This window comes from Ornithodoros turicata, chromosome 8 (assembly GCF_037126465.1).
Source record: "Ornithodoros turicata isolate Travis chromosome 8, ASM3712646v1, whole genome shotgun sequence".
NCBI lineage: Eukaryota > Metazoa > Arthropoda > Arachnida > Ixodida > Argasidae > Ornithodoros > Ornithodoros turicata.
Window position 1 is genome coordinate 16,760,708 of NC_088208.1, and position 25,779 is coordinate 16,786,486.

A 25,779-nucleotide genomic window follows, 5' to 3' on the forward strand; every position below is an offset into this window, starting at 1 on the left:
GACGGCGTTTGTGTCAAGATCGCGCCTCGCACCGCGGCATATAGCAAGCCCTGCATACGTGTAATGGGATACAATAAATGGCAACAACGCAGTTGGCGCCCTGTCCGTACACTCTTAAAAATGAACTTCACCGCATAGCACGCTCCTAGCCAACAATCAACTCGAATGATATCGCTATGTGCCCTGATTTGTTCAAAACTGTAGGCGTACGCCTTTTTTGTGACACTTATGCGATTCATAATTGTCACAAAAATGGCGTACGCCTCCCGTTTTGAGCAAATCAGGGGGCTTAATCGCTTCATCGTCGTTACGGTCGTTACAAGCTAACGAGTGGCGGGAAATTCAAAAAGGTGGGCACGTGACACATTGCGCGTGACCAGACTTGTACAAAATACTGCGCAAAAGTATTTAAAATAAGATACTGAATACTCTACGGAAAAAGTATTTAAAATAGAATACAAAATACTCAAAACTGAAAGTAATTTGAGTAGAGTACTAAATACTCTAAGAAGTATTTAAGGTACTCTTTAAAGTACTTTAGTATTAGCAGTAAGTGAAACGCGTATTCTGAACGTGGCCTTACAAATGAAAGGAATAAACTTCATCAGCCATGCATATCTTTCATTCGCAACGTCTTGGTGTCGAGTAATGTTTGGTGAACTTTGGTGAAGCCAAGTAAAGTTTGTTGATATGTTCTGACCCAAAACTTCGTAATCCCTCCTGTATGTCGGTTCGGGTCTTTCAACCTCTGGCATGTGTTTATTGCTTTGATGACCAAGTAAATAAATGCCGGGATTATCTTGTACCTAATCCACTGGTGATTCACATGGCAATATGAATAGGAACGGTTTTCTGACGAAGCTGGCTATTGAGAAGCAAGGCCAGGCTTGGGACCAGCCTATTGTACAAGAGGATAAATGACAGATTCGCGAAGTCCCGAAAAAAGAAAAACAAAGAAAAAGGGGGTTAAATTCCAGTGAGCTGAAAATCTCGGCACGGCGGGAACCGTGCTGGATATGGCTTGACGAGGAAGGAAAGTATTTTGAGTACTGAGTAGCAAATACCGAAAAACCTATTTTAAATACATTAAAAATACTTGTCGCAAAAAGTATTGAGTAGAGTACCAAAATACCGGAAAAAGTGTTTAAAATACTGTATTTTGAGTATGTACTCAAGATACGTACAAGTCTGCGCGTGACGTGTACCGCGGCCTTCACGTATCGCGCGAAGAGCGCCGTGCACGTGTTTTATCACGTGGCCACCTTTTTAAATTTCCCGCCCGCTTTTTTGAATTTCCCGCCACTCGTTAACTTGTAACGACCGTAACGACGATCAAGCGATTAAGCCCCCAGGACAGATAACGATATCATTCGAGGTGATGGTTGGCTAGGAGCGTGCTATGCGGTGAAGTTCATTTTTAAGAGTGTACCCGCCAGTTCCGAACGGACTCTACCTCTAACGATCATTCCTTACGTCTCATTGACCACCCTGCATGAGCTTTTTTTTTTACGATAACGATAAGCGATGCTTTATTGCAACTTCCACAGAAAAAAGACAGTCAGGGGGAAGCCAAAAAGCAGCACGAGGCTACTTGACAAGGGCATTACCCCTTTAACATGATCGTCGCGATGGCATGCACACTCTTAAAAATGAACTTCCCCACATAGCACGCTCCTAGCCAACCATCACCCCGTATGACAACGTTCTCGCCCTAGATTTGTTGAAAACGGGAGGAGGAGCCTATTTTGTGCCGTGCATAATGGCACAAAATAGGCTCCTCCTCCCGTTTTCAACAAATCAGGGGCAAGAACGTTGTCATTCGGGATGATGGTTGGCTAGGAGCGTGCTATGTGGGGAAGTTCATTTTTAAGAGTGCAGCAAATGAACAAAATCATCTATGTCGTGCGAAATATGGCACGCTATTTGACATAAGAATAGACCTTTAAAACTAACACAACCATGACAGAATGCTACAATGGCATTGTGTATAAAATGCTGCCCTCTTGAGCTTTCTTGATGCCTCACCAGCTCCGGTGGCGCAGCGGTAACGCGTGCGCTTGGAGACTGGGAGGTCCGCGGTTCGAATCCGCGGGCCGGCTGTGCCGTCTGGGGTTTTTCCTGGGTTTCCCTCAGATGTGTAATAGGCGTATGCCGGCACAGTTCCCCTGTAGTCGGCCCATGGACGCAGCTATCCTCCCCCCGAGCGGATTCCGCTCGGTCTTCCACTTCACCCTTTCCTCTCCTCCTCTCCACCACCTTTCCCTTCCCGAGAAACATGCCGCCTAATCAGGCAGGCAGACCTCTCGGGTTCTTCCCAACGACACTCCTCCTCCTCCTCCTTGATGCCTCCGGCCTGTCGATCGACCTCTAAGGACCCTATTTTTTTGTGTGTGCGTGGTTGTGTGTTTCTAAACGAATAACAAGTCGGCCTACTCCTGAGTCCTGACTAACCTTTCCCACCTTTCAATAAACGTACCGTCCCCCCCCTCCCCCCGTTGTGAAGACGCGCGTGGTGTGCGGAGGGGCTATAAGGGCCGTGCAAAAGACACAAAGGGGGTGATATGTTTATTAAGAGAAAAAGAGAAGGTCAGCCAGATAGAGTCGGTTTGCTATTCAAAAAAAAAAAAAAAAAGAGAGAGAGAGAGAGAGAAAAGACGAAGAAAAGGAACGGGAAAGTAAAACTAAAACCGAAAAATCACACAAAACTAAAACCGAAAAGTCACGCACACGGTCACACAAAGGGTATTAAAAGATGCCATTGCGTGCACAAATCTATATTAGCACCCTGAAGTCACGTCTGCTTCCTTGTTCTCTTTTGGGAATAGCAAGTCGGCCTTGGCCTGTCTGACCTTTTCCCCTTTCCCTTATCTTTAATAAACATATCCCCCCCCCCCCACGTGTGCGCTGACACGATTCCTTCGGGAATCAAATCTCTCGGGCACCCTCTGATACGTCCAATATGATTGCCTGCACAACGGTTAATGAAGAAGCTGTTTGTTCTGTATATTTTCATAATTTTCTGTCGCTCTGCTGCTTTTATCTTCTTTTGTTTGTTTGTATGTTAGCTTTTGGGAATAGCAAGCCTACATCATGGCTAACCTTTCCCTTCTCACTTTTGTTATTTGCATTAAACATGTTCCCCCTCCCCCTGTGCGATTGGTACACTCTTAAAAATGAACTTCACCACATAGCACGCTCCTAGCCGACCATCACCCCGAATGACGTTCTCGCTCTAGATTTGTTGAAAACGGGAGGAGGAGCCTATTTTGTGCCGTGCATAATGGCACGGCACAAAATAGGCTCCTCCTCCCGTTTGCAACAAATCTAGAGCGAGAACGTTCTCATTCGGGGTGATGGTTGGCTAGGAACGTGCTATGTGGTGAAGTTCATTTTTAAGAGTGTAGATGTACTGAACAAATACAATTCTTCATTCATAATCACGTTGTGCCCAGTCTCTTATCGTGTATAAAAAAAGTTTAAAATATCTAGAAAGGGCAATACGTGAGATGGCTTAGAGAGCTACGCATTTTGCACGAGTTTCTCACGAGTGCACCTTCGGTAACAGGGGCGCTGGACGCGATGTGTCTAAGCGAGGTAGCAGTCTATAGGCAGAGGTATATAGCGAGACCTCGTCCTCGCGTCGCTTTCTAGCTCTCGCTGTAAAACTCGCTCGTTGGGGAACTAAGCGTCGTATTTCTCGCTCTCTTTTCTCGGTTTTTACGGTGATTTTGTGACAGCCACTCTGGTGTGTCCATCTGGTGAGGAATATGGAATGTACGTCCTTCCATCCTGGCTGTATATGGCTGTTGTATTTTATGAATACCGCTCCTGGCCTTCACATATCGATCACCTAAGAACTAATCTCCGTCGATTAGTGCACCCTTAGAAGAAAAAAAAAAAGAAGAAAAAACGAAAAGGTGGAGCAGTTACACCTTTTAGGAGGTACTACTTGTCGCTCAATGTTGTGCCTAAAAGGTTCTACCTGCTACCGACGAATGATAGGGTTATCGCTTGTGATTCGGTGAGCGAGGGGGCGTGCGCCTCTTTGTAGCAATTTGAATGTATGATAATTGCTTTTACGCCATTTTACATCCTTTATCAGACGCTATCAGACCTAGATCAGCAAGAGATCAGACGCTATATTGACCTATATGTGGTAACTGTATAGTTACTCCCTTTTCGAACCCTTTTTTCCTTACAGTGTGGGGGCGACAGGTCTCTTCAGAAATTTTCTTCCAACACAGGTAAATCCATCTCATACATTCTTTTGTCATATTTTTTTTTAGCTTCGGCTGATAGGCTGATAAAGCTGATAGTGCCCACCAGCATGCTTTGCGCTGTTGGTGTTACGTTAACCAATGACGTATGGATGCGGGTCGTCTATTAGTCCCACGTCCGCAGACGCTTTTAACTTATTGCCTTCTAGTGTGGTCCACTACGAGCCAAACAAAATATCGACAGTCTTTTATCCGTTCCAAAGCGTGCAATACATGCTGTTGGTCACATTAGATTTCGTGGTGGCGAAAAACCGGCTTGCCGTTGTTGACGTCGCTTACATGGGCAGCGTCACGACTGTAGCCAGGATGAGATGAGATGATGTGATAACAGGTGAAGGAATGATGACGCCCGAAAGTTAATATATCCAGGGCAGTCACAGCCAGAATTGGTGAGAAGACTGGAGCAGTACTCATAGTCTTTGGGCGAGTCCAGACCACTGGAGAAAGTGGACGAGGCTGCGAATTTTTGAGAGGTTTTCCTTGAAAGAGCCTCTGGGGGATGTAGGACATCACCCAGCGTAGAATTCCTGCAGTGACCAAGGTATTTTTTCCGCACTGCAGCACAGTGAAGCAGGGTGTGTTGTATAGTTTCGAACAACAAACAACTCTATTGTGAATGGGGAGTTTCATCGCCAGGGGCGACACTCTACCCCCCCCCACACACACACACATAAATGGGATGATGATGTGGTGGGTCATTATCCGCCGTTATGGCGGTGCACTGCCCCATTGCGCTTGTGGAAGGAATGAGAAAGTGATGATGATGGTAAGGTGTCCAGTTAGAGTACGTCCGTTAGTCCTGTGAAGGAGAGGAACTCAGCAACAGCTCGTGGCCTTGCATCAGATGTGAGGGGTCCGACCCCATGGCCCGAGAATTTTGGCTAAGTCGGACTGGCGTTGACCGACGCGTTGGAGAGCAGTTTTCATGAGGGCGCGCTCGCGATCGTACTCTCCGCAGACCAGGAGGACGTGATGGAGGTCACCACGCGCATCACATGTGGAACAGAGGCTGGACGCGCCGCCCCATTGCTGGTGCTGATGCGGGGAATGAAATAATGAGCCCCTTCATAATGAGGATCGAGGTCCTATGGTACCCAGAAAGGTGAAGAGAGCTTTGAGGGCAGAGCGTTGGTGGGCTGGATGTGGCCAGGGACCAAGCAATTTTGTGAGAGAGATGGGGCGAGAGTCCAGCGCGTTAAGGAATCCGGAGAGTACGGTTCGGGAAGGTGTGGGCGATGAAGAAGAATGTGCTTGTGGCGGCCCGTGGAAGATGACGACGCGCCTCTGCTGTCGCGCGCTACTGCGCCTGGCAGCCAGTTCTACCGGCACCGTCCTAGCGTGAGGCCACGTTCATCTGCCCGCTGGGACATTCCATCATCGCCGGTCAGGACTCATGTAGAGGGACACCACCTCCTCTACATGCTCTATATCTTCTCACAGCACCGCAGGGAACAGCATTGGGGAGAACCAACTTGTCTCAAGCGGTATAGTGCAACTGCGCTGTGAAAAACACATCGCGAGGTGCATTCGACGAAGTAATGCGGCATCTTGAGGAGAGGTATGGAGTTACGTCACAGTGCCCGTTCGGGTGCATCTACGTTATAAACATGGCTGCGCCCATGACTGTTTCGGAATGAATTATGTTTTCTTTCTTATTTTTTCTTTTTTTTTACATGGTGTTGTACCGAACTGGCAGAATGAAGGTGCATTGTGGGGAGAGTTGGATGTGGGCTTTCAGAATATCACGACCGTTTCTACTATTTAGGATATCGGCATAGCTGACAAGAAGTATCGATATCGGTATTTCGATACTTTTTACTCAAGGAACGAGAACCTGTATCGCTCCACCATATTTCGGTATCGGGTGCAACACTGGTGTGGAGCGCAAATGAACATGCATAATCCTGGCAGCTGGAACACCTTCAGCCCATGGGGACTACATTGGATGTGCAAGACGAGCGATTGTCAATTGTAATCTAATCAGGCACCATGACTTACAAGGATGCATCGCAGATAAGACTGCTGAGAGCGCATTTCCACTTGGCAACTATGCCTACCCATTGTCTCAGTACGACGCGTAATAAACGTCGTGTTATGAGAGCGGTCGTCAACAACGCAGTTGTCAATTTGAATGATATCGCGGATATCACTGATATGGCTAATGGTATACTTATAGGATCGCGGATGATGTGTATTCAGAAGCTCAAATGAGGTCAGACAAAGAAAATTGCACGCCCATCGATCAAACTGAAGAGTGCATACGAATCGGTTAACATGGCCTTCTTTTGGATGACTTTCCTGTTCGTCGCATGCCTGGCGTCAGCTGCGGATTTCATGGGTGAAGGGGAGGTAAGAAATGTAAGTCAAATTAATGCACGACACACCTCCGTGAGAGAGGAATTAATGACGGCTTTTCTGGTGATCGTATACGGTGCTGGACAGTTCTACCACGGTCTCACCATACCACGATTGGTTACCGAAAATATTATTGTTTCCGGTTCCGTTTCCAGTACCTGAAAAACTCGGCATTTCGTTTCCGTTTCTGGACGATTTTCGGTAGCGGTTTCTGTTTCCGTTTCCTTGTAAGAATCTCGTTTCCGTTTTCGAGGCAATTTCGGTACTGGTTTCTGTTTCTCACCCGGAACTCGTACTGTCTGGCTTTGGCTTTTTCATGTCAGATATTCTAGTTCCATAATGAGTGCAAAAGGACTCGTACTGTCTGGTTTTGGCTTTTTCATGTCAGATATTCTAGTTCCATAACGAGTGCAAAAGGACTCGTACTGTCTGGTTTTCGCTTTTTCATGTCAGATATTCTAGCTCCATAATGAGTGCAAAAGGACTCGTAGTGCCTGGTTTTGGCTTTTTCATGTCAGATATTCTAGTTCCATAACGAGTGCAAAAGGACTCGTACTGTCTGGTTTTGGCTTTTTCATGTCAGATATTCTAGTTCCATAATGAGTGCAAAAGGACTCGTACTGTCTGGTTTTGGCTTTTTCGTGTCAGATATTCTAGCTCCATAATGAGTGCAAAAGGACTCGTACTGTCTGGTTTTGGCTTTTTCGTGTCAGATATTCTAGCTCCATAATGAGTGCAAAAGGACTCGTAGTGCCTGGTTTTGGCTTTTTCATGTCAGATATTCTAGTTCCATAACGAGTGCAAAAGGACTCGTACTGTCTGGTTTTGGCTTTTTCATGTCAGATATTCTAGTTCCATAACGAGTGCAAAAGGACTCGTACTGTCTGGTTTTGGCTTTTTCATGTCAGATATTCTAGTTCCATAACGAGTGCAAAAGGACTCGTACTGTCTGGTTTTGGCTTTTTCATGTCAGATATTCTAGCTCCATAATGAGCGCAAAAGGACTCGTAGTGCCTGGTTTTGGCTTTTTCATGTCAGATATTCTAGTTCCATAACGAGTGCAAAAGGACTCGTAGTGCCTGGTTTTAGTTTTTTCATGTCAGATATTCTAGTTCTATAATGAGTGCAAAAGAACTCGTACTGTCTGGTTTTGGCTTTTTCGTGTCAGATATTCTAGCTCCATAATGAGTGCAAAAGGACTCGTACTGTCTGGTTTTGGCTTTTTCATGTCAGATATTCTAGCTCCATAATGAGTGCAAAAGGACTCGTACTGTCTGGTTTTTGCTTTTTCTTGTCAGATATTCTAGCTCCATAATGAGTGCAAAAGGACTCGTACTGTCTGGTTTTGGCTTTTTCATGTCAGATATTCTAGCTCCATAATGAGTGCAAAAGGACTCGTAGTGCCTGGTTTTGGCTTTTTCATGTCAGATATTCTAGTTCCATAACGAGTGCAAAAGGACTCGTAGTGCATGGTTTTAGTTTTTTCATGTCAGATATTATAGTTCTATAATGAGTGCAAAAGAACTCGTACTGTTTGGTTTTGGCTTTTTCGTGTCAGATATTCTAGCTCCATAATGAGTGCAAAAGGACTCGTACTGTCTGGTTTTGGCTTTTTCTTGTCAGATATTCTAGCTCCATAACGAGTGCAAAAGGACTCGTAGTGCCTGGTTTTGGCTTTTTCATGTCAGATATTCTAGTTCCATAATGAGTGCAAAAGGACTCGTACTGTCTGGTTTTTGCTTTTTCTTGTCAGATATTCTAGCTCCATAATGAGTGCAAAAGGACTCGTACTGTCTGGTTTTGGCTTTTTCATGTCAGATATTCTAGCTCCATAATGAGTGCAAAAGGACTCGTAGTGCCTGGTTTTGGCTTTTTCATGTCAGATATTCTAGTTCCATAACGAGTGCAAAAGGACTCGTAGTGCATGGTTTTAGTTTTTTCATGTCAGATATTATAGTTCTATAATGAGTGCAAAAGAACTCGTACTGTTTGGTTTTGGCTTTTTCGTGTCAGATATTCTAGCTCCATAATGAGTGCAAAAGGACTCGTACTGTCTGGTTTTGGCTTTTTCTTGTCAGATATTCTAGCTCCATAACGAGTGCAAAAGGACTCGTAGTGCCTGGTTTTGGCTTTTTCATGTCAGATATTCTAGTTCCATAATGAGTGCAAAAGGACTCGTACTGTCTGGTTTTGGTTTTTGCATGTCAGATATTCTAGTTCCATAATGAGTGCAAAAGGACTCGTACTGTCTGGTTTTGGCTTTTTCATGTCAGATATTCTAGCTCCATAATGAGCGCAAAAGGACTCGTAGTGCCTGGTTTTGGCTTTTTCATGTCAGATATTCTAGTTCCATAACGAGTGCAAAAGGACTCGTAGTGCCTGGTTTTAGTTTTTTCATGTCAGATATTCTAGTTCTATAATGAGTGCAAAAGAACTCGTACTGTCTGGTTTTGGCTTTTTCGTGTCAGATATTCTAGCTCCATAATGAGTGCAAAAGGACTCGTACTGTCTGGTTTTGGCTTTTTCATGTCAGATATTCTAGCTCCATAATGAGTGCAAAAGGACTCGTACTGTCTGGTTTTTGCTTTTTCTTGTCAGATATTCTAGCTCCATAATGAGTGCAAAAGGACTCGTACTGTCTGGTTTTGGCTTTTTCATGTCAGATATTCTAGCTCCATAATGAGTGCAAAAGGACTCGTAGTGCCTGGTTTTGGCTTTTTCATGTCAGATATTCTAGTTCCATAACGAGTGCAAAAGGACTCGTAGTGCATGGTTTTAGTTTTTTCATGTCAGATATTATAGTTCTATAATGAGTGCAAAAGAACTCGTACTGTTTGGTTTTGGCTTTTTCGTGTCAGATATTCTAGCTCCATAATGAGTGCAAAAGGACTCGTACTGTCTGGTTTTGGCTTTTTCTTGTCAGATATTCTAGCTCCATAACGAGTGCAAAAGGACTCGTAGTGCCTGGTTTTGGCTTTTTCATGTCAGATATTCTAGTTCCATAATGAGTGCAAAAGGACTCGTACTGTCTGGTTTTTGCTTTTTCTTGTCAGATATTCTAGCTCCATAATGAGTGCAAAAGGACTCGTACTGTCTGGTTTTGGCTTTTTCATGTCAGATATTCTAGCTCCATAATGAGTGCAAAAGGACTCGTAGTGCCTGGTTTTGGCTTTTTCATGTCAGATATTCTAGTTCCATAACGAGTGCAAAAGGACTCGTAGTGCATGGTTTTAGTTTTTTCATGTCAGATATTATAGTTCTATAATGAGTGCAAAAGAACTCGTACTGTTTGGTTTTGGCTTTTTCGTGTCAGATATTCTAGCTCCATAATGAGTGCAAAAGGACTCGTACTGTCTGGTTTTGGCTTTTTCTTGTCAGATATTCTAGCTCCATAACGAGTGCAAAAGGACTCGTAGTGCCTGGTTTTGGCTTTTTCATGTCAGATATTCTAGTTCCATAATGAGTGCAAAAGGACTCGTACTGTCTGGTTTTGGTTTTTGCATGTCAGATATTCTAGTTCCATAATGAGTGCAAAAGGACTCGTACTGTCTGGTTTTAGTTTTTTCATGTCAGATATTCTAGTTCCATAATGAGTGCAAAAGAACTCGTACTGTCTGGTTTTGGCTTTTTCATGTCAAATATTCTAGTTCCATAATGAGTGCAAAAGGACAGCCACACCAAACACAAACACTAAAGACTTTAGTGCAAAGATCGTCACGAATTTTATACACCGCAAGTAGATGGCTCGCTAGGTTGCGGAAACACATGCCTTCAAGTTTCGAAAGTCTCCGCTCGTGCGCAAACATAACGCGTCATCCAAAAGCTTTCGCGCTCATCTTGCTGCGCAGTGGGCTCAGCAGGAAAGAAAGTCCCGAAAGTAAACGAACGAATGAATGATGACTGGAAGAATAGTGCGAATATATGCAATTTTCGTGTTCACGCGAAAACACTGATGGAAACGTCCTGCGAATTTGGTTAACGTTAACGTTACCAATTTTGAATTTCGTTTCGGTTTCGGTTTCTGATAGTGGAAGCTAAAACAATTTCGTTTCTGTTTCCATTTTCGATTCTTGTTGAATTTCGGTAATTATTGTTTCTCGCTTCCGTTTCCGGTAGCAAACCCTGCTCCATACTCTCTCTGGTGAGGAAACTCCGGCGGAATACAATGGAGCGACTTGTTTAGGGAAACGAGCGACGAGAGACCGTGATTTTACGAATGGAAGCGAATTAGGATTACAATATAAGGATAGCAGCGTGAATTTGAGCGGGAGTTCAGTCCTCGGTGAGCGAGATCATGGGCCATATTATAGCGCGCTCACCATATACAATCACGCTTGTAAACAGAGCACGTGTGATATTATCTGCCGAGTGCGCTAATATGCGGCGTGATCGAACTCACCGATACGCCATGTCGACCTTCACGCGAGTTCGTGGTCACGGCTGAACTCGAGCCTATCAGACGATTGTGATCCTGAGTTTCGAAGGTCCGAAATGCCGAGCTCTGCCGTGTTGCGCATAGTATGTTGTAGTTTTCGTTTGAATTATACACTAAATAAACTAGTTTGTGTAAAGCTTCCCTGGAATCAGTTGTCCGTATCATATTATTCTACCGTTATTCAACTTCGCACCCGTCTGACATCTCAACCTCTGTAACCTATATGTGTACACGCTGTTTATTTTTATTCGATACGAAATTTTTTATTAAAAAAGCAGAGCAAAATAGATTCCGTTTTTCCAGCTGAGTTATATGATCAGCCGGACATTACCTCGAAGAACGCATGTAACTTACAACATCACTAATCACCTACAATTCATTACTTCGTCCAACTTCATTGAATAACTTCATTGAATGAAGAGATTTCGCGCAAAAGCAGAGTAACAGAACGCGAGATGTTCCTCGTTGAATGCCATTCCACGTTTAAACAACGCGGTTACAATGCGCCTTCGAATAGAATACCTTGCCGACCGAAGCTTATCCGTCTCCCCTGTTAAGACCTTTGCCATGGCACTTACCCGACGCTTATTACAAAAGTATCCGTCGTTCGTCAGTGGGGCACCGCTGGACTTTGTGCCTCATTGCAAGTACCTTGGCGTGACATTAGACAGAGGCATGACGTAGCACCGGCATGTAAAAACAATGGCCACCAAGACCAGCGGTTCTGTAAATGCTCTATACGTTGCATCGCTGGATCGTCGTGGGGCCTGTCATGCGCTAACCTCCGTCACGTGCACACAGCGTTGATTCCGGGCACATTGCGGTACAGCCTGCCTATTCTACATGGCCTCAGCGTGTAAGGAGAGCGCGAGTTTCTCAATATTCAGGCTCGAGACCTCCGCTCTGTTTGGGAGCTCCCAGAACGACAGAGACCTACTTTGTCCTGGCACAGGCACGCGAAACGCCAGCAGGCGTCCCACGAATCGTAGAAACACTCCGGGTTTATGCGCGGTACCTCACGCAGCACTTCTACCATTATTTTCGGCTCATCGATATTCATTGCCCGGACTCTAGCTTTAGTAATGCCTTTTGGCCGCCTGAAAGTGTGCCTCCCCACCACACTATCAGTGCGTTCCGATGCCCCTCCAATGTGGACTCTTCGCAGGCCTCCTGTATGTGATCACATTCCTGGTCTTCGGAAGAAAAACTCTGTACCTCCCGTTGTTGTTCATCAACTTACGTTAGAGCACCCGTGCTCAGCTTACTTTCAACAACTCGCTGTGTACACCGATGATCAGTGTCTCAAGCCTGATCAACGGCACCCTTTTATATCCCACATGAAAACCTTGAAGTGGCGCATACACTCCCCTACGAAACGTCGTCTATCTAGTCCGAGCTCTTCGCCATACTGACCTGGTTGAACCACATTGCAGGACCAGCGCTTGGCGCGTGGACTGTGTTCACGGACAGTAAGGTGGCGCTAGAAGTTCTGGCAAATTATTGTACCAGAACAATCGGCGGCCTAGACACCATGATAGTCGCAACATACAACCGACTTCTATCCTCGGGTCATAGCCTGTGTTTCCAATGGGTACCCAGACACACCAGCCTGCACGGAAACGCCCGCGCGGTCGCCTTAGCACGTCGGGCACATGGGGACGTCACCTTCAATAACTGTTCACTAGCACTTTCAGCTTCAGCATGTCGAGTACAGATACGCCGAATCCGCCACAGCGGCACTTTGGAAGTTTCAAGAGGACGCTGTCCGATTGAACGATCATCTCCTGTCCATCGACCCGTTGATGGTTTTCGTTGCCACACATCACTGCTCGCGTCGACAAGCGTCCATTCTACACCGACTACGATTTAATGTCGCCAGGACTCCTCTGCTTCTCTATAAAATGAGTCTTCTCCACTCGCCCAAATGCCCCACTTACGCTGTTGTAGCTGATATTCCAAGTCTTCTCCTCGACGCCCCTCGAGCCATGCTCAGACGACGCCTACTCGAGCAGCGGTGCAACAGCGGTCGTACTGGGCCACTCTGCTCGGCCCAGTAGTTAACTACATGTAGTTAAACTACTAGTTAAACTACTGTTTATAGTTAGAAAGTAGTTATCAACTACTTGCAGAAATGTAGTGGTAACTACTAGTTAAACTACTATTTCGAGTAGTTAACTACAGTAGTTAGGTTACTGCAGCAGGCGCCAACTACTTCCAATTTTGCCGCAAGCTTTACGACACGATTGTGCTTCCGAGGGGGGGGGGATATGTTTATTAAGCTTGAGCTACTTGTTTGATGAGAACGGAGGTGCGGAGTACTTGTACCGTGCATGTGTACTAAACCTTCACTTTTTTCACTGCTAGCGATTCATATTTAGGTGTCCAAGAACACTATAGAATGGGATTGATGTTGATGGACAACGTTAAGTAGTTATAGATGTAGTTAAAGTAGTATTGCAGTAGTTAAATAAGTAGTTTTAACTACCTACCCTGAAAAGTAGTTGAACTACTAGTTAAACTACTTCATCGCGAAGTAGTTAGTAGTTATAGTTAAACTACAGTAGAAGTAGTTAGTGGCCATCACTGCATCCCACACAGCGGTCTGTGACCAAGGTAGTTTTGACGTTCCTGAGTGACACAGGTCTTATGAACAGCCTGTGAACTAAAGTCGTGCCATCTCATTCTTCAGTGCCCCACCGTCACTCCTTACCCTCGACGCATTAACCTTATCTTTTTTTCAATCGTCTTTTCTTTAATCTCTCTCATTCTCCCTTTCATCGTTCGTTAGTCATCTTTTTTTTAAAGTCATCCTTGTCTTTAATCTATCTCATCCTTCTTTCATCGTTTGTTAGTTCATCCTTTATTTCCAAATTCTTTTCTTTGTTTTTTTTTCTTGTTTCTTTGCCGAATAGCAAGCCATAGTCAATATATGACGCGTATGAATTTTGCCATACTATAAATGAAAAATACACTGCATCTTACACGATTCAGGAGTCTTCCTCGACCGTGCATACGATCCTTAAGAGGCTCAAGAGATCGACCTGCAAGGTGACAGAGATGAACTGGCACTTGGAAGGGGTTCGTGAATTGATCAGCGAAGCCAGCAGCTCAGGAAAAGACGTCATCAAGTTCAGCGACCGCTTTGTATTGAACGGATACACAATGCGACTAAGGGCTAAAGTGGAACGCATAGACGGAGAACTGTGGCTGGGATTGTATTTGAACCCGTGCGAAGGTCCCACTGACCAGCTTCTCGCATGGCCTTTCAGGACTCCCTACACTCTAACTGTCTTCCATCCTATGGAGAATACGTTAGACGTCTCGAAAACGGTATCGTCATTTTCATCCACTTCGGCCGATGTCTTCAAGAGACCAACAACCGGATGCAACGCCGCCTTTGGATTCTCCAAGGTGATAAGAGCATCCGAAGCAGAAGAACAAGGATACATATTTGACAATGCCATCTCTGTTGGTGTTAAGCTCAATCTGTAAATTGGGATTGGTTGCTGGGTCGGTTTTAAGAAAAAATAAATTGGGATTAAGACGATGATTCACCGTTTGTTGTCCACCAGCCGCTGTGGCCAGAGTTGTGCCTAACTCGTTACAAGTAACTCGTTACTTGGTAACGGTTACTTTTTTTGGTAACGAAGTAACGATTCAGTTACTTTTTAAAAAAATGGTAATAGTAACGGAATCAGTTACAAAAATTGGTAACGCGTTATTGAGTTACTCGTTCCTTTTCTTCAGCGCGGGGGAGCACATTTCGGCACTCCGTGTGGCGCAATGCGTGGACCTGCGTGACACACGACCACGTGTGACTCAAAGTATTATTGCAGTCCCTCGTTGGATGTGTTGTTGACGTGCTGAATCGTCTTAAACGAAGGCCCTTGTCCTTTCTCTTGTTTCCGTAATCTCCGACCATCACTCCTTCCCAAGAATGGGTACCTATTGTGCTATGGCTACAAAAAAACGCGTTTCGGCTTCTAGCCTTTTCTTGTCTTTGCTAAGCTTCTGAGCGCCCTAAATTATGACGCAGCCCCTCGTCTGTTTTTGGGAACCGTTGGTGATCGGTGGCACGAAAACCGGTGTCTTTTCTTGTGTTTTCATAACCTCCGATCACCCCCACTTCGGCAGCAGATGTCATCACACGAAAGAGAACGAAGATCACTGATGTAAATTTCGAGTATCAGCTTCTTGTGAAGTGCAATTTCTCATTAATAATGAGTTGAAGGCAAGTGACGGCATGTTTGTTGGCGGTGGTAACGAAAAAGTAACTCGTTACTTGTGAGTAACGAGAACTCGTTACTTTTGTATGTTGGTAACGAGTAACGTATTTAGCTACTTTTTTCTGAAGTAACGGGTAACGGTATTTAGTTCCTATTTTCTGGTAACGGGCACAAGTCTGCGCTGTGCTACTCATTCTCTGTATAGGCATAAAATACATACGATCGGACCCCGATGCAAGTGATGGCTACGCTGGTTGGTGACCCCCGGTGGTAATCAAATAGCTGGGAGGTAAGAATAATAGTGACATTTGCTTTCATCTTTCACGAGATATTTCGATGTGCAGCCTAGAAAGCAACGCGCTTTCTGCTGGATTGGGCAACGTCTCCCTTATAGATAGACGGCAAAAAGTTTACTTTTGGGACCGCCTTCGGTAAAATGTTATGTCCATTGTAACGAACTTGCTGTAAACGCCTTCCACATCGAAATTGGGAGGTGACCCGACTGCGCTGTCTGGATGTTTTCTCAGGGTTCTCCTTAGATGTTGGTAAGGTTTCCTATGAAGGTGGCCCAGGGCGCACTGTCCTCCCAGCAGGGCCGGTGAGAGAAAAAAAAAAAAACACACAGAGCTAAAGCTGAAAAATCACGCACGCGGTCACACAAAGGGTATTAAAAGATGTCAATCAAAACAGTGCACAAATCTATCTCGGCACGCTGAAGTCACGTCTGCTTCCTTTTTCTCTTTTGGGAATAGCAAGTCGGCCTTGGCCTGTCTGACCTTCTCCCTTTCCTTTAGCTTAAATAAGCATATCCCTCCCCCCGCCCCCTCACGTCTGCGCTGACACGATTCCTTCGGGAATCAAATCTCTCGGGCACTCTCTGATACGTCCAATATGATTGCCTGCACAACGGTTAGTGAAGGAGCTGTTTCTTCTGTATATTTTCATATTTTTTGTGTCTCTGCTGCTTTTATCTTCTTTTGTTTGTTTGTTAGCTTTTGGGAATAGCAAGCCTACATCATGGCTAACCTTTCCCTTCTCACTTTTGTTATTTGCATTAAACATGTTCCTTCTCCCCCTGTGCGCTTGGTAGATGTACTAAACGAATACAATTCTTCATTCATAATCACGTTGTGCACAGTCTCTTATCGTGTATAAAAAAGTTTAGAATATCTAGAAAGGGCAATACGTGAGATGGTTTAGAGAGCTACGCATTTTGCACGAGTTTCTCACGAGTGCACCTTCGGTAACAGGGGCGCTGGACGCGACCTAAGCGAGGTAGCATCGTCCTCGCGTCGCTTTCCAGCTCTCGCTGTAAAACTCGCTCGTTTGGGATGTAAGCGTCGTATTTCTCGCTCTCTTTTCTCGGTTTTTACGGTGTTTTTGTGACAGCCACTCTGGTGTGTCTATCTGGTGAGGAATACGAAATGTACGCCCTTCACTCTTAAAAATGAACTTCATCGCATAGCATGCTCCTAGCCAACCATTATCTCGAATGCTATCGTTATCTGCCCTGGGGGCTTAATCGCTTCATCGTCGTTACGGTTGTTACAAGCTAACGAGTGGCGGGAAATTCAAAAAGGTGGGCACGTGACACATTGCGCGTGACGTGTACCACAGCCTTCACGTATCGCGCGAAGAGCGCCGTGCACGTGTTTTATCACGTGCCCACATTTTTAAATTTCCCGCCAATCGTTAGCTTGTAACGACAACGACCGTAACGACGATGAAGCGATTAAGGCCCCGGTGGAGAGTACGGTTCGGGAAGGTGTGGGCGATGAAGAAGAATGTGCTCTATATATCCGCAGGGAACAGCATTGGGGAGAACCAACTTTTCTCAAGCGGTAGTGCAACTGCGCTGTAAAAAACACGTCGCGAGGTGCATTCGACGAACTAATGCGGCATCTTGATGAGAGGTATGGACTTACGTCACAGTGCCCGTTCGGGTGCATCTACGTTATAAACATGGCTGCGCGCATGACTGTTTCGGAATGAATTATGTTTTTTTTTCTTTTCTTGTTTTTTACATGGTGTTGTACCGAACCTGCAGAATGAAGGTGCATTGTGGGGAGAGTTGGATGTGGGCTTTCAGAATATCACGACCGTTTCTACTATTTAGGATATCGGCATAGCTGACAAGAAGTATCGATATCGGTATTTCGATACTTTTTACTCAAGGAACGAGAACCCGTATCGCTCCACCATATTTCGGTATCGGGTGCAACACTGGTGTGGAGCGCAAATGAACATGCATAATCCTGGCAGCTGGAACACCTTCAGCCCATGGGGACTACATTGGATGTGCAAGAAGAGCGATTGTCAATTGTAATCTAATCAGGCGCCATGACTTACAAGGATGCATCGCAGATAAGACTGCTGAGAGCGCATTTCCACTTGGCAACTATGCCTACCCATTGTCTCAGTACGACGCCTAATAAACGTCGTTTATGAAAGCGGTCGTCAACAACGCAGTTGTCAATTTGAATGATATCGCGGATATCACTGATATGGCTAATGGTATACTTATAGGATCGCGGATGATGTGTATTCAGAAGCTCAAATGAGGTCAGACAAAGAAATTGCACGCCCATCGATCAAACTGAAGAGTGCATACGAATCGGTTAACATGGCCTTCTTTTGGATGACTTTCCTGTTCGTCGCATGCCTGGCGTCAGCTGCGGATTTCATGGGAGAAGGGGAGGTAAGAAATGTAAGTCAAATTAATGCACGACACACCTCCGTGAGAGAGGAATTAATGACGGCTTTTCTGGTGATCGTATACGGTGCTGGACAGTTCTACCACGGTCTCACCATACCGCGATTGGTTACCGAAAATATTATTGTTTCCGGTTCCGTTTCCAGTACCTGAAAAACCCGGCATTTCGTTTCCGTTTCTGGACGATTTTCGGTAGCGGTTTCTGTTTCCGTTTCCTTTTAAGAATCTCGTTTCCGTTTTCGAGGCAATTTCGGTACTGGTTTCTGTTTCTCACCCGGAACTCGTACTGTCTGGTTTTGGCTTTTTCATGTGAGATATTCTAGTTCCATAATGAGTGCAAAAGGACTCGTAGTGTCTGGTTTTGTTTTTTTCATGTCAGATATTCTAGTTCCATAATGAGTGCAAAAGGACTCGTACTGTCTGGTTTTGGCTTTTTCATGTGAGATATTCTAGTTCCATAATGAGTGCAAAAGGACTCGTACTGTCTGGTTTTGGCTTTTTCATGTCAGATATTCTAGTTCCATAATGAGTGCAAAAGGACTCGTACTGTCTGGTTTTGGCTTTTTCATGTCAGACATTCTAGTTCCATAATGAGTGCAAAAGGACTCGTACTGTATGGTTTTGGCTTTTTCATGTCAGATATTCTAGTTCCATAATGAGTGCAAAAGGACTCGTACTGTCTGGTTTTGTTTTTTTCATGTCAGATATTCTAGTTCCATAATGAGTGCAAAAGGACTCGTACTGTCTGGTTTTGGCTTTTTCATGTCAGATATTCTAGTTCCATAATGAGTGCAAAAGGACTCGTACTGTCTGGTTTTGGCTTTTTCATGTCAGATATTCTAGTTCCATAATGAGTGCAAAAGGACTCGTACTGTCTGGTTTTGGCTTTTTCATGTCAGATATTCTAGTTCCATAATGAGTGCAAAAGGACTCGTACTGTCTGGTTTTGGCTTTTTCATGTCAGATATTCTAGTTCCATAATGAGTGCAAAAGGACTCGTACTGTCTGGTTTTGGCTTTTTCATGTCAGATATTCTAGTTCCATAATGAGTGCAAAAGGACTCGTACTGTCTGGTTTTGGCTTTTTCATGTCAGATATTCTAGTTCCATAATGAGTGCAAAAGGACTCGTACTGTCTGGTTTTGGCTTTTTCATGTCAGACATTCTAGTTCCATAATGAGTGCAAAAGGACTCGTACTGTCTGGTTTTGGCTTTTTCATGTCAGACATTCTAGTTCCATAATGAGTGCAAAAGGACTCGTACTGTCTGGTTTTGGCTTTTTCATGTCAGATATTCTAGTTCCATAATGAGTGCAAAAGGACTCGTACTGTCTGGTTTTGGCTTTTTCATGTCAGATATTCTAGTTCCATAATGAGTGCAAAAGGACTCGTACTGTCTGGTTTTGGCTTTTTCATGTCAGATATTCTAGTTCCATAATGAGTGCAAAAGGACTCGTACTGTCTGGTTTTGGCTTTTTCATGTCAGATATTCTAGTTCCATAATGAGTGCAAAAGGACTCGTACTGTCTGGTTTTGGCTTTTTCATGTCAGATATTCTAGTTCCATAATGAGTGCAAAAGGACTCGTACTGTATGGTTTTGGCTTTTTCATGTCAGATATTCTAGTTCCATAATGAGTGCAAAAGGACTCGTACTGTCTGGTTTTGGCTTTTTCATGTCAAATATTCTAGTTCCATAATGAGTGCAAAAGGACTCGTACTGTCTGGTTTTGGCTTTTTCATGTCAGATATTCTAGCTCTATAATGAGTGCAAAAGGACTCGTACTGTCTGGTTTTGGCTTTTTCATGTCAAATATTCTAGTTCCATAATGAGTGCAAAAGGGCTCGTACTGTCTGGTTTTGGCTTTTTCATGTCAGATATTCTAGTTCCATAATGAGTGTAAAAGGACTCGTACTGTCTGGTTTTGGCTTTTTCATGTCAAATATTCTAGTTCCATAATGAGTGCAAAAGGACTCGTACTGTATGGTTTTGTCTTTTTCATGTCAGATATTCTAGCTCCATAATGAGTGCGAAAGGACTCGTACTGTCTGGTTTTGGCTTTTTCATGTCAGATATTCTAGTTCCATAATGAGTGCAAAAGGACTCGTACTGTCTGGTTTTGGCTTTTTCATGTCCGATATTCTAGTTCCATAATGAGTGCAAAAGAACTCGTACTGTCTGGTTTTGGCTTTTTCATGTCAAATATTCTAGTTCCATAATGAGTGCAAAAGGACTCGTACTGTATGGTTTTGGCTTTTTCATGTCAGATATTCTAGCTCCATAATGAGTGCAAAAGGACTCGTAGTGCCTGGTTTTGGCTTTTTCATGTCAGATATTCTAGTTCCATAACGAGTGCAAAAGGACTCGTACTGTCTGGTTTTGGCTTTTTCATGTCAGACATTCTAGTTCCATAATGAGTGCAAAAGGACTCGTACTGTCTGGTTTTGGTTTTTTCATGTCAGACATTCTAGTTCCATAATGAGTGCAAAAGGACTCGTATACTGTCTGGTTTTGGTTTTTCATGTCAGACATTCTAGTTCCATAATGAGTGCAAAAGGACTCGTATACTGTCTGGTTTTTGTTTTTTCATGTCAGATACTCTAGTTCCATAATGAGTGCAAAAGGACTCGTATACTGTCTGGTTTTGTTTTTTTCATGTCAGATATTCTAGTTCCATAATGAGTGCAAAAGGACTCGTACTGTCTGGTTTTGGTTTTTTCATGTCAGATATTCTAGTTCCATAATGAGTGCAAAAGGACTCGTATACTGTCTGGTTTTGGTTTTTTCATGTCAGACATTCTAGTTCCATAATGAGTGCAAAAGGACTCGTATACTGTCTGGTTTTGGTTTTTTCATGTCAGATATTCTAGTTCCATAATGAGTGCAAAAGGACTCGTACTGTCTGGTTTTGGTTTTTTCATGTCAGATATTATAGTTCCATAATGAGTGCAAAAGGACTCGTACTGTCTGGTTTTAGTTTTTTCATGTCAGATATTCTAGTTCCATAATGAGTGCAAAAGGACTCGTACTGTCTGGTTTTGGTTTTTCATGTCAGATATTCTAGTTCCATAATGAGTGCAAAAGGACTCGTACTGTGTGGTTTTGGCTTTTTCATGTCAGATATTCTAGTTCCATAATGAGTGCAAAAGGACTCGTATACTGTCTGGTTTTGGTTTTTTCATGTCAGATATTCTAGTTCCATAATGAGTGCAAAAGGACTCGTACTGTCTGGTTTTGGCTTTGTCATGTCAGATATTCTAGTTCCATAATGAGTGCAAAAGGAGTCGTACTGTCTGGTTTTGGCTTTTTCATGTCAGACATTCTAGTTCCATAATGAGTGCAAAAGGACTCGTACTGTCTGGTTTTGGCTTTTTCATGTCAGATATTCTAGTTCCATAACGAGTGCAAAAGGACTCGTACTGTCTGGTTTTAGTTTTTTCATGTCAGATATTCTAGTTCCATAACGAGTGCAAAAGGAGTCGTACTGTCTGGTTTTGGCTTTTTCATGTCAGACATTCTAGTTCCATAATGAGTGCAAAAGGAGTCGTACTGTCTGGTTTTGGCTTTTTCATGTCAGACATTCTAGTTCCATAATGAGTGCAAAAGGACTCGTATACTGTCTGGTTTTGGTTTTTTCACGTCAGATATTCTAGTTCCATAATGAGTGCAAAAGGACTCGTACTGTCTGGTTTTGATTTTTTCATGTCAGATATTCTAGTTCCATAATGAGTGCAAAAGGACTCGTATACTGTCTGGTTTTGGTTTTTTCATGTCAGACATTCTAGTTCCATAATGAGTGCAAAAGGACTCGTATACTGTCTGGTTTTGGTTTTTTCATGTCAGATACTCTAGTTCCATAACGAGTGCAAAAGGACTCGTACTGTCTGGTTTTGGTTTTTTCATGTCAGATATTCTAGTTCCATAATGAGTGCAAAAGGACTCGTACTGTCTGGTTTTAGTTTTTTCATGTCAGATATTCTAGTTCCATAATGAGTGCAAAAGGACTCGTACTGTCTGGTTTTGGTTTTTTCATGTCAGATATTCTAGTTCCATAATGAGTGCAAAAGGACTCGTACTGTGTGGTTTTGGCTTTTTCATGTCAGATATTCTAGTTCCATAATGAGTGCAAAAGGACTCGTATACTGTCTGGTTTTGGTTTTTCCATAATGAGTGCAAAAGGACTCGTACTGTCTGGTTTTGGTTTTTTCATGTCAGATATTCTAGTTCCATAATGAGTGCAAAAGGACTCGTACTGTCTGGTTTTGGTTTTTCATGTCAGATATTCTAGTTCCATAATGAGTGCAAAAGGACTCGTACTGTCTGGTTTTAGTTTTTCCATGTCAGATATTCTAGTTCCATAATGAGTGCACCGTCAGAGTCGTCGGAGTTCAGTCACCGGGTACGGAATCACGCTTAAGGTCGACATGACGTACCGGTGAGCGACATCATGGACCATATTATAGCGCGCTCACCATATACACGCTTGTAAACAGAGCACGTGTGATATTATCTGCCGAGTGCGCTAATATGCGGCATGATCGAACTCACCGATACGCCATGTCGACCTTCATGCGAGTTCGTGGTCACGGCTGAACTCGAGCCTATCAGACGATTGTGATCCTGAGTTTCGAAGGTCCGAAATGCCGAGCTATGCCGTGTTGCTCATAGTATGTTGTAGTTTTCGTTTGAATTATCCACTAAATAAACTAGTTTGTGTAAAGCTTCCCTGGAAAAGTAGTTGAACTACTAGTTAAACTACTTCATCGCGAAGTAGTTAGTAGTTATAGTTAAACTACAGTAGAAGTAGTTAGTGGCCATCACTGCATCCCACACAGCGGTCTGTGACCAAGGTAGTTTTGACGTTCCCGAGCGACACAGGTCTCATGAACAGCCTGTGAACTCAAGTCGTGCCATCTCATTCTTCAGTGCCCCACCCTCACTCCTTACCCTCAACGCATTAACCTTATCTTTTTTTCAATCGCCTTTTCTTTAATCTCTCTCATTCTCCTTTCATCGTTCGTTAGTCATTCTTTTTTTTAAAGTCATCCTTGTCTTTAATCCATCTCATCCTTCTTTCATCGATTGTTAGTTCATCCTTTATTTCCAAATTCTTTTCTTTGTTTTTTTTTTCTTGTTTCTTTGCGGAATAGCAAGCCGACGTCCCATTTGGCTGACCTTTCCTCCTTTTTTTTTCTCTCTTTGTTCTAATAAATATATTCCCCTCCCCCTTAAACGCGCACTTGTGTTGAAATATGCATCGCGGAATTTCGCTATGCAAATGAGCCGAAACAAGAACTACGTTCTTTTCGAGCACAGCCTTGCTAGTAAAACACGTTCCTCCCATTGATTTATTTCGACCAGCAGATTACCAATCGCCTGGTAGAAATTGTGCCTGGCGAAAAGCAGAACTGAATACTGGTGTGGCCACGTTTGGGTCTTGTACACACATGTTCTACGAACAGCCAAAAAGTTCCCTCTACTCCCCCTCACCCCCCTCTGTATACAGTGTGTCCCAGCTAACTGTGAACATATTTTTTAAAAATATATATAACACTTCTTCCAAGATGAAATCAACTGCAATATAGCATATGCTGAAGGGCACTCCCTAGGAGGGCATTAGCAAAGTCCAAAGGCAATGTCTGAATTGACTTTCATTACTTAACTTTTTAATTATAAAAGCTACAAAGTTGTCCCAATGAGAACATCTGTTCCTTTCGGTCACCTGATATCGTAGCCGTTTTCAGAACAAAAATCCGTTCGATAGATCGCCCGCAAAAAATTCGTGAAGGAACGCTATTTTTTGCTTTATTTTGTTCATTGCGCATCTTCGCAGACGCGTATTTCCTTGCATCCCCAACGTGAGAGGGGAAAGGAGTACAGTGCCGCCTCATGCGTCGAAGAGGAGCTTTAACTTGCGGAAACAAAACAAAAACAAATGTATCGGGTGACTCTATCGGAACTGGCCTTATCTTAGGTTGCATTTTCTGTTTCCTTTTAATCTTTTTCCAGGACGCGAGAGGCGATAGTGTGCTCTTTCTCCCTCTCACATTGGGAGTGAAGGAAAGACGCGTCTTCTAAGAAGCGCAATGAACAAAATAAAGAAAAAAATGGCGTTCCTTCAGGAATTTTTTGCGGGCCATCTATCGAACGGATTTTTGTTCCGAAAACGGCTACGATACCAGGTGACCGAAAGGAACAGATGTTCTCATTGGGACAACTTTGTAGCTTTTATAATTAAAAAGTTAATTAATGAAAGTTAATTAAGACATTGGCTTTGGACTTTGCTAATGCCCTCCTAGGGAGTGCCCTTCAGCATATGCTATATTGCAATTGATTTCATCTTGGAAGAAGTGTTATATATATTTTTAAAAAATATGTTCACAGTTAGCTGGGAAACCCTGTATGTACTTCGCTGGCTTTGCACTGGGCTTTCAGTGGTGAATCTCTCACCCGACGGAGCTCTTTGGCTGCACGTAGAGTATATATATATACATATATATGACGCGTGTGAATTTTGCCATACTATAAATGAAAAATACACTGCATCTTACACGATTCAGGAGTCTTCCTCGACCGTGCATACGATCCTTAAGAGGCTCAAGAGATCGACCTGCAAGGTGACAGAGATGAACTGGCACTTGGAAGAGGTTCGTGAATTGATCAGCGAGGCCACAGCTCAGGAAAAGACGTCATCAAGTTCAGCGACCGCTTTGTATTAAACGGATACACAATGCGACTAAGGGCTGATGTGAACGCAAAGACGGAGAACTGTGGCTGGGATTGTATTTGAACCCGTGCAAAGGTCCCACTGACCAGCTCCTCGCGTGGCCTTTCAGGACGCCCTACACTCTAAGTGTCTTCCATCCTATGGATAATACGTTAGACGTCTCGAAAACGAAATCGTCATTTTCATCCACTTCGGCCGATGTCTTCAAGAGACCAACAACCAGATGCAACATGTCCTTGGGATTCGACATGATAAGAGTATCCGAAGCTCAAGAAAAAGGATACATATTTGACAATGCCATCTCTGTTGGTGTTAAGCTCAATCTGTAAATTGGGATTGGTTGCTGGGTCGGTTTTAAAGGGACTATGAAATTTCCCGAACCCCCATACTTTTTTTCGATGGAAACTGTTCTTCCCGCAGAGAAACTAATCTGCCACAAATTTTTCCGGACGAAATCGCTCCACTCTGCGAGGAGCGCGCGCTGGAAATGTCTCTTCCGCGTTCCTCCTCTCCCGCGCATATTTCCCTGCCGATGGTGTAACTGTACGGACCGCTCTTCGGTTCCCCGTTACGTCACCGATGTTGCACAATGGCAAGTAATGCCGCGAGCTCGCGCTGTGGCTGCCGCCACTGCCGAAATCTGCCGATCGCGCGAAAGCTGCTGTCATGGAGATTTCCACTCCCGATGAACGCATACGCGGGATCCTACGGCGCATGCTCCTGGCGGGATTCCTCGGCTCGGCAACACGTCACGATGACGTGTTGCTGAGCCGGCCGTGGTCGCGTCAAGTTACCCGTTGTGTCTCCGCTCGGCAGCTCGCCACGGCGTGGCGCCAGCTGTCCTCCCTTCGCCGCTCCGTTTAAATTCGCTCCCGAGAAATCCGCTCGCGCGACGAAAGTAAAATTTCGGTTCTAGACTCAGAAAAATGTCTTCTTTCGAACGAAACGAAGAAAAAAATCGTTTCATAGTCCCTTTAAGCTCAATCTGTAAATTGGGATTGGTTGCTGGGTCGGTTTTAAGAAAAAATAAATTGGGATGAAGATGATGA

General features: G+C 44.0%; 1 protein-coding gene and 1 long non-coding RNA gene across 4 annotated transcripts; both read left to right on the forward strand.

Moving 5' to 3' along the window:
• Nucleotides 1-6,382: 6,382 nt before the first annotated feature.
• On the forward strand, nt 6,383-14,617 carry LOC135366546 (uncharacterized). 2 transcript variants are annotated; one of them, XM_064599281.1, is made up of 2 exons: nt 6,383-6,635; nt 14,059-14,617. In XM_064599281.1, exons 1-2 carry the CDS (start codon nt 6,552-6,554, stop codon nt 14,557-14,559), a joined length of 585 nt encoding a protein of 194 aa, XP_064455351.1. In that variant the 5' UTR covers nt 6,383-6,551; the 3' UTR covers nt 14,560-14,617. The 2 variants fall into 2 exon arrangements, with proteins under 2 accessions (XP_064455351.1, XP_064455352.1); XM_064599282.1 differs by having other exon boundaries at nt 6,383-6,626.
• A 3,115-nt stretch (nt 14,618-17,732) lies between these two features.
• On the forward strand, nt 17,733-25,779 carry LOC135365992 (uncharacterized). 2 transcript variants are annotated; one of them, XR_010414052.1, is made up of 2 exons: nt 17,733-18,000; nt 24,564-25,779. It is a non-coding gene; the product is annotated as an uncharacterized LOC135365992 (long non-coding RNA). The 2 variants fall into 2 exon arrangements; XR_010414053.1 differs by having other exon boundaries at nt 17,733-17,991.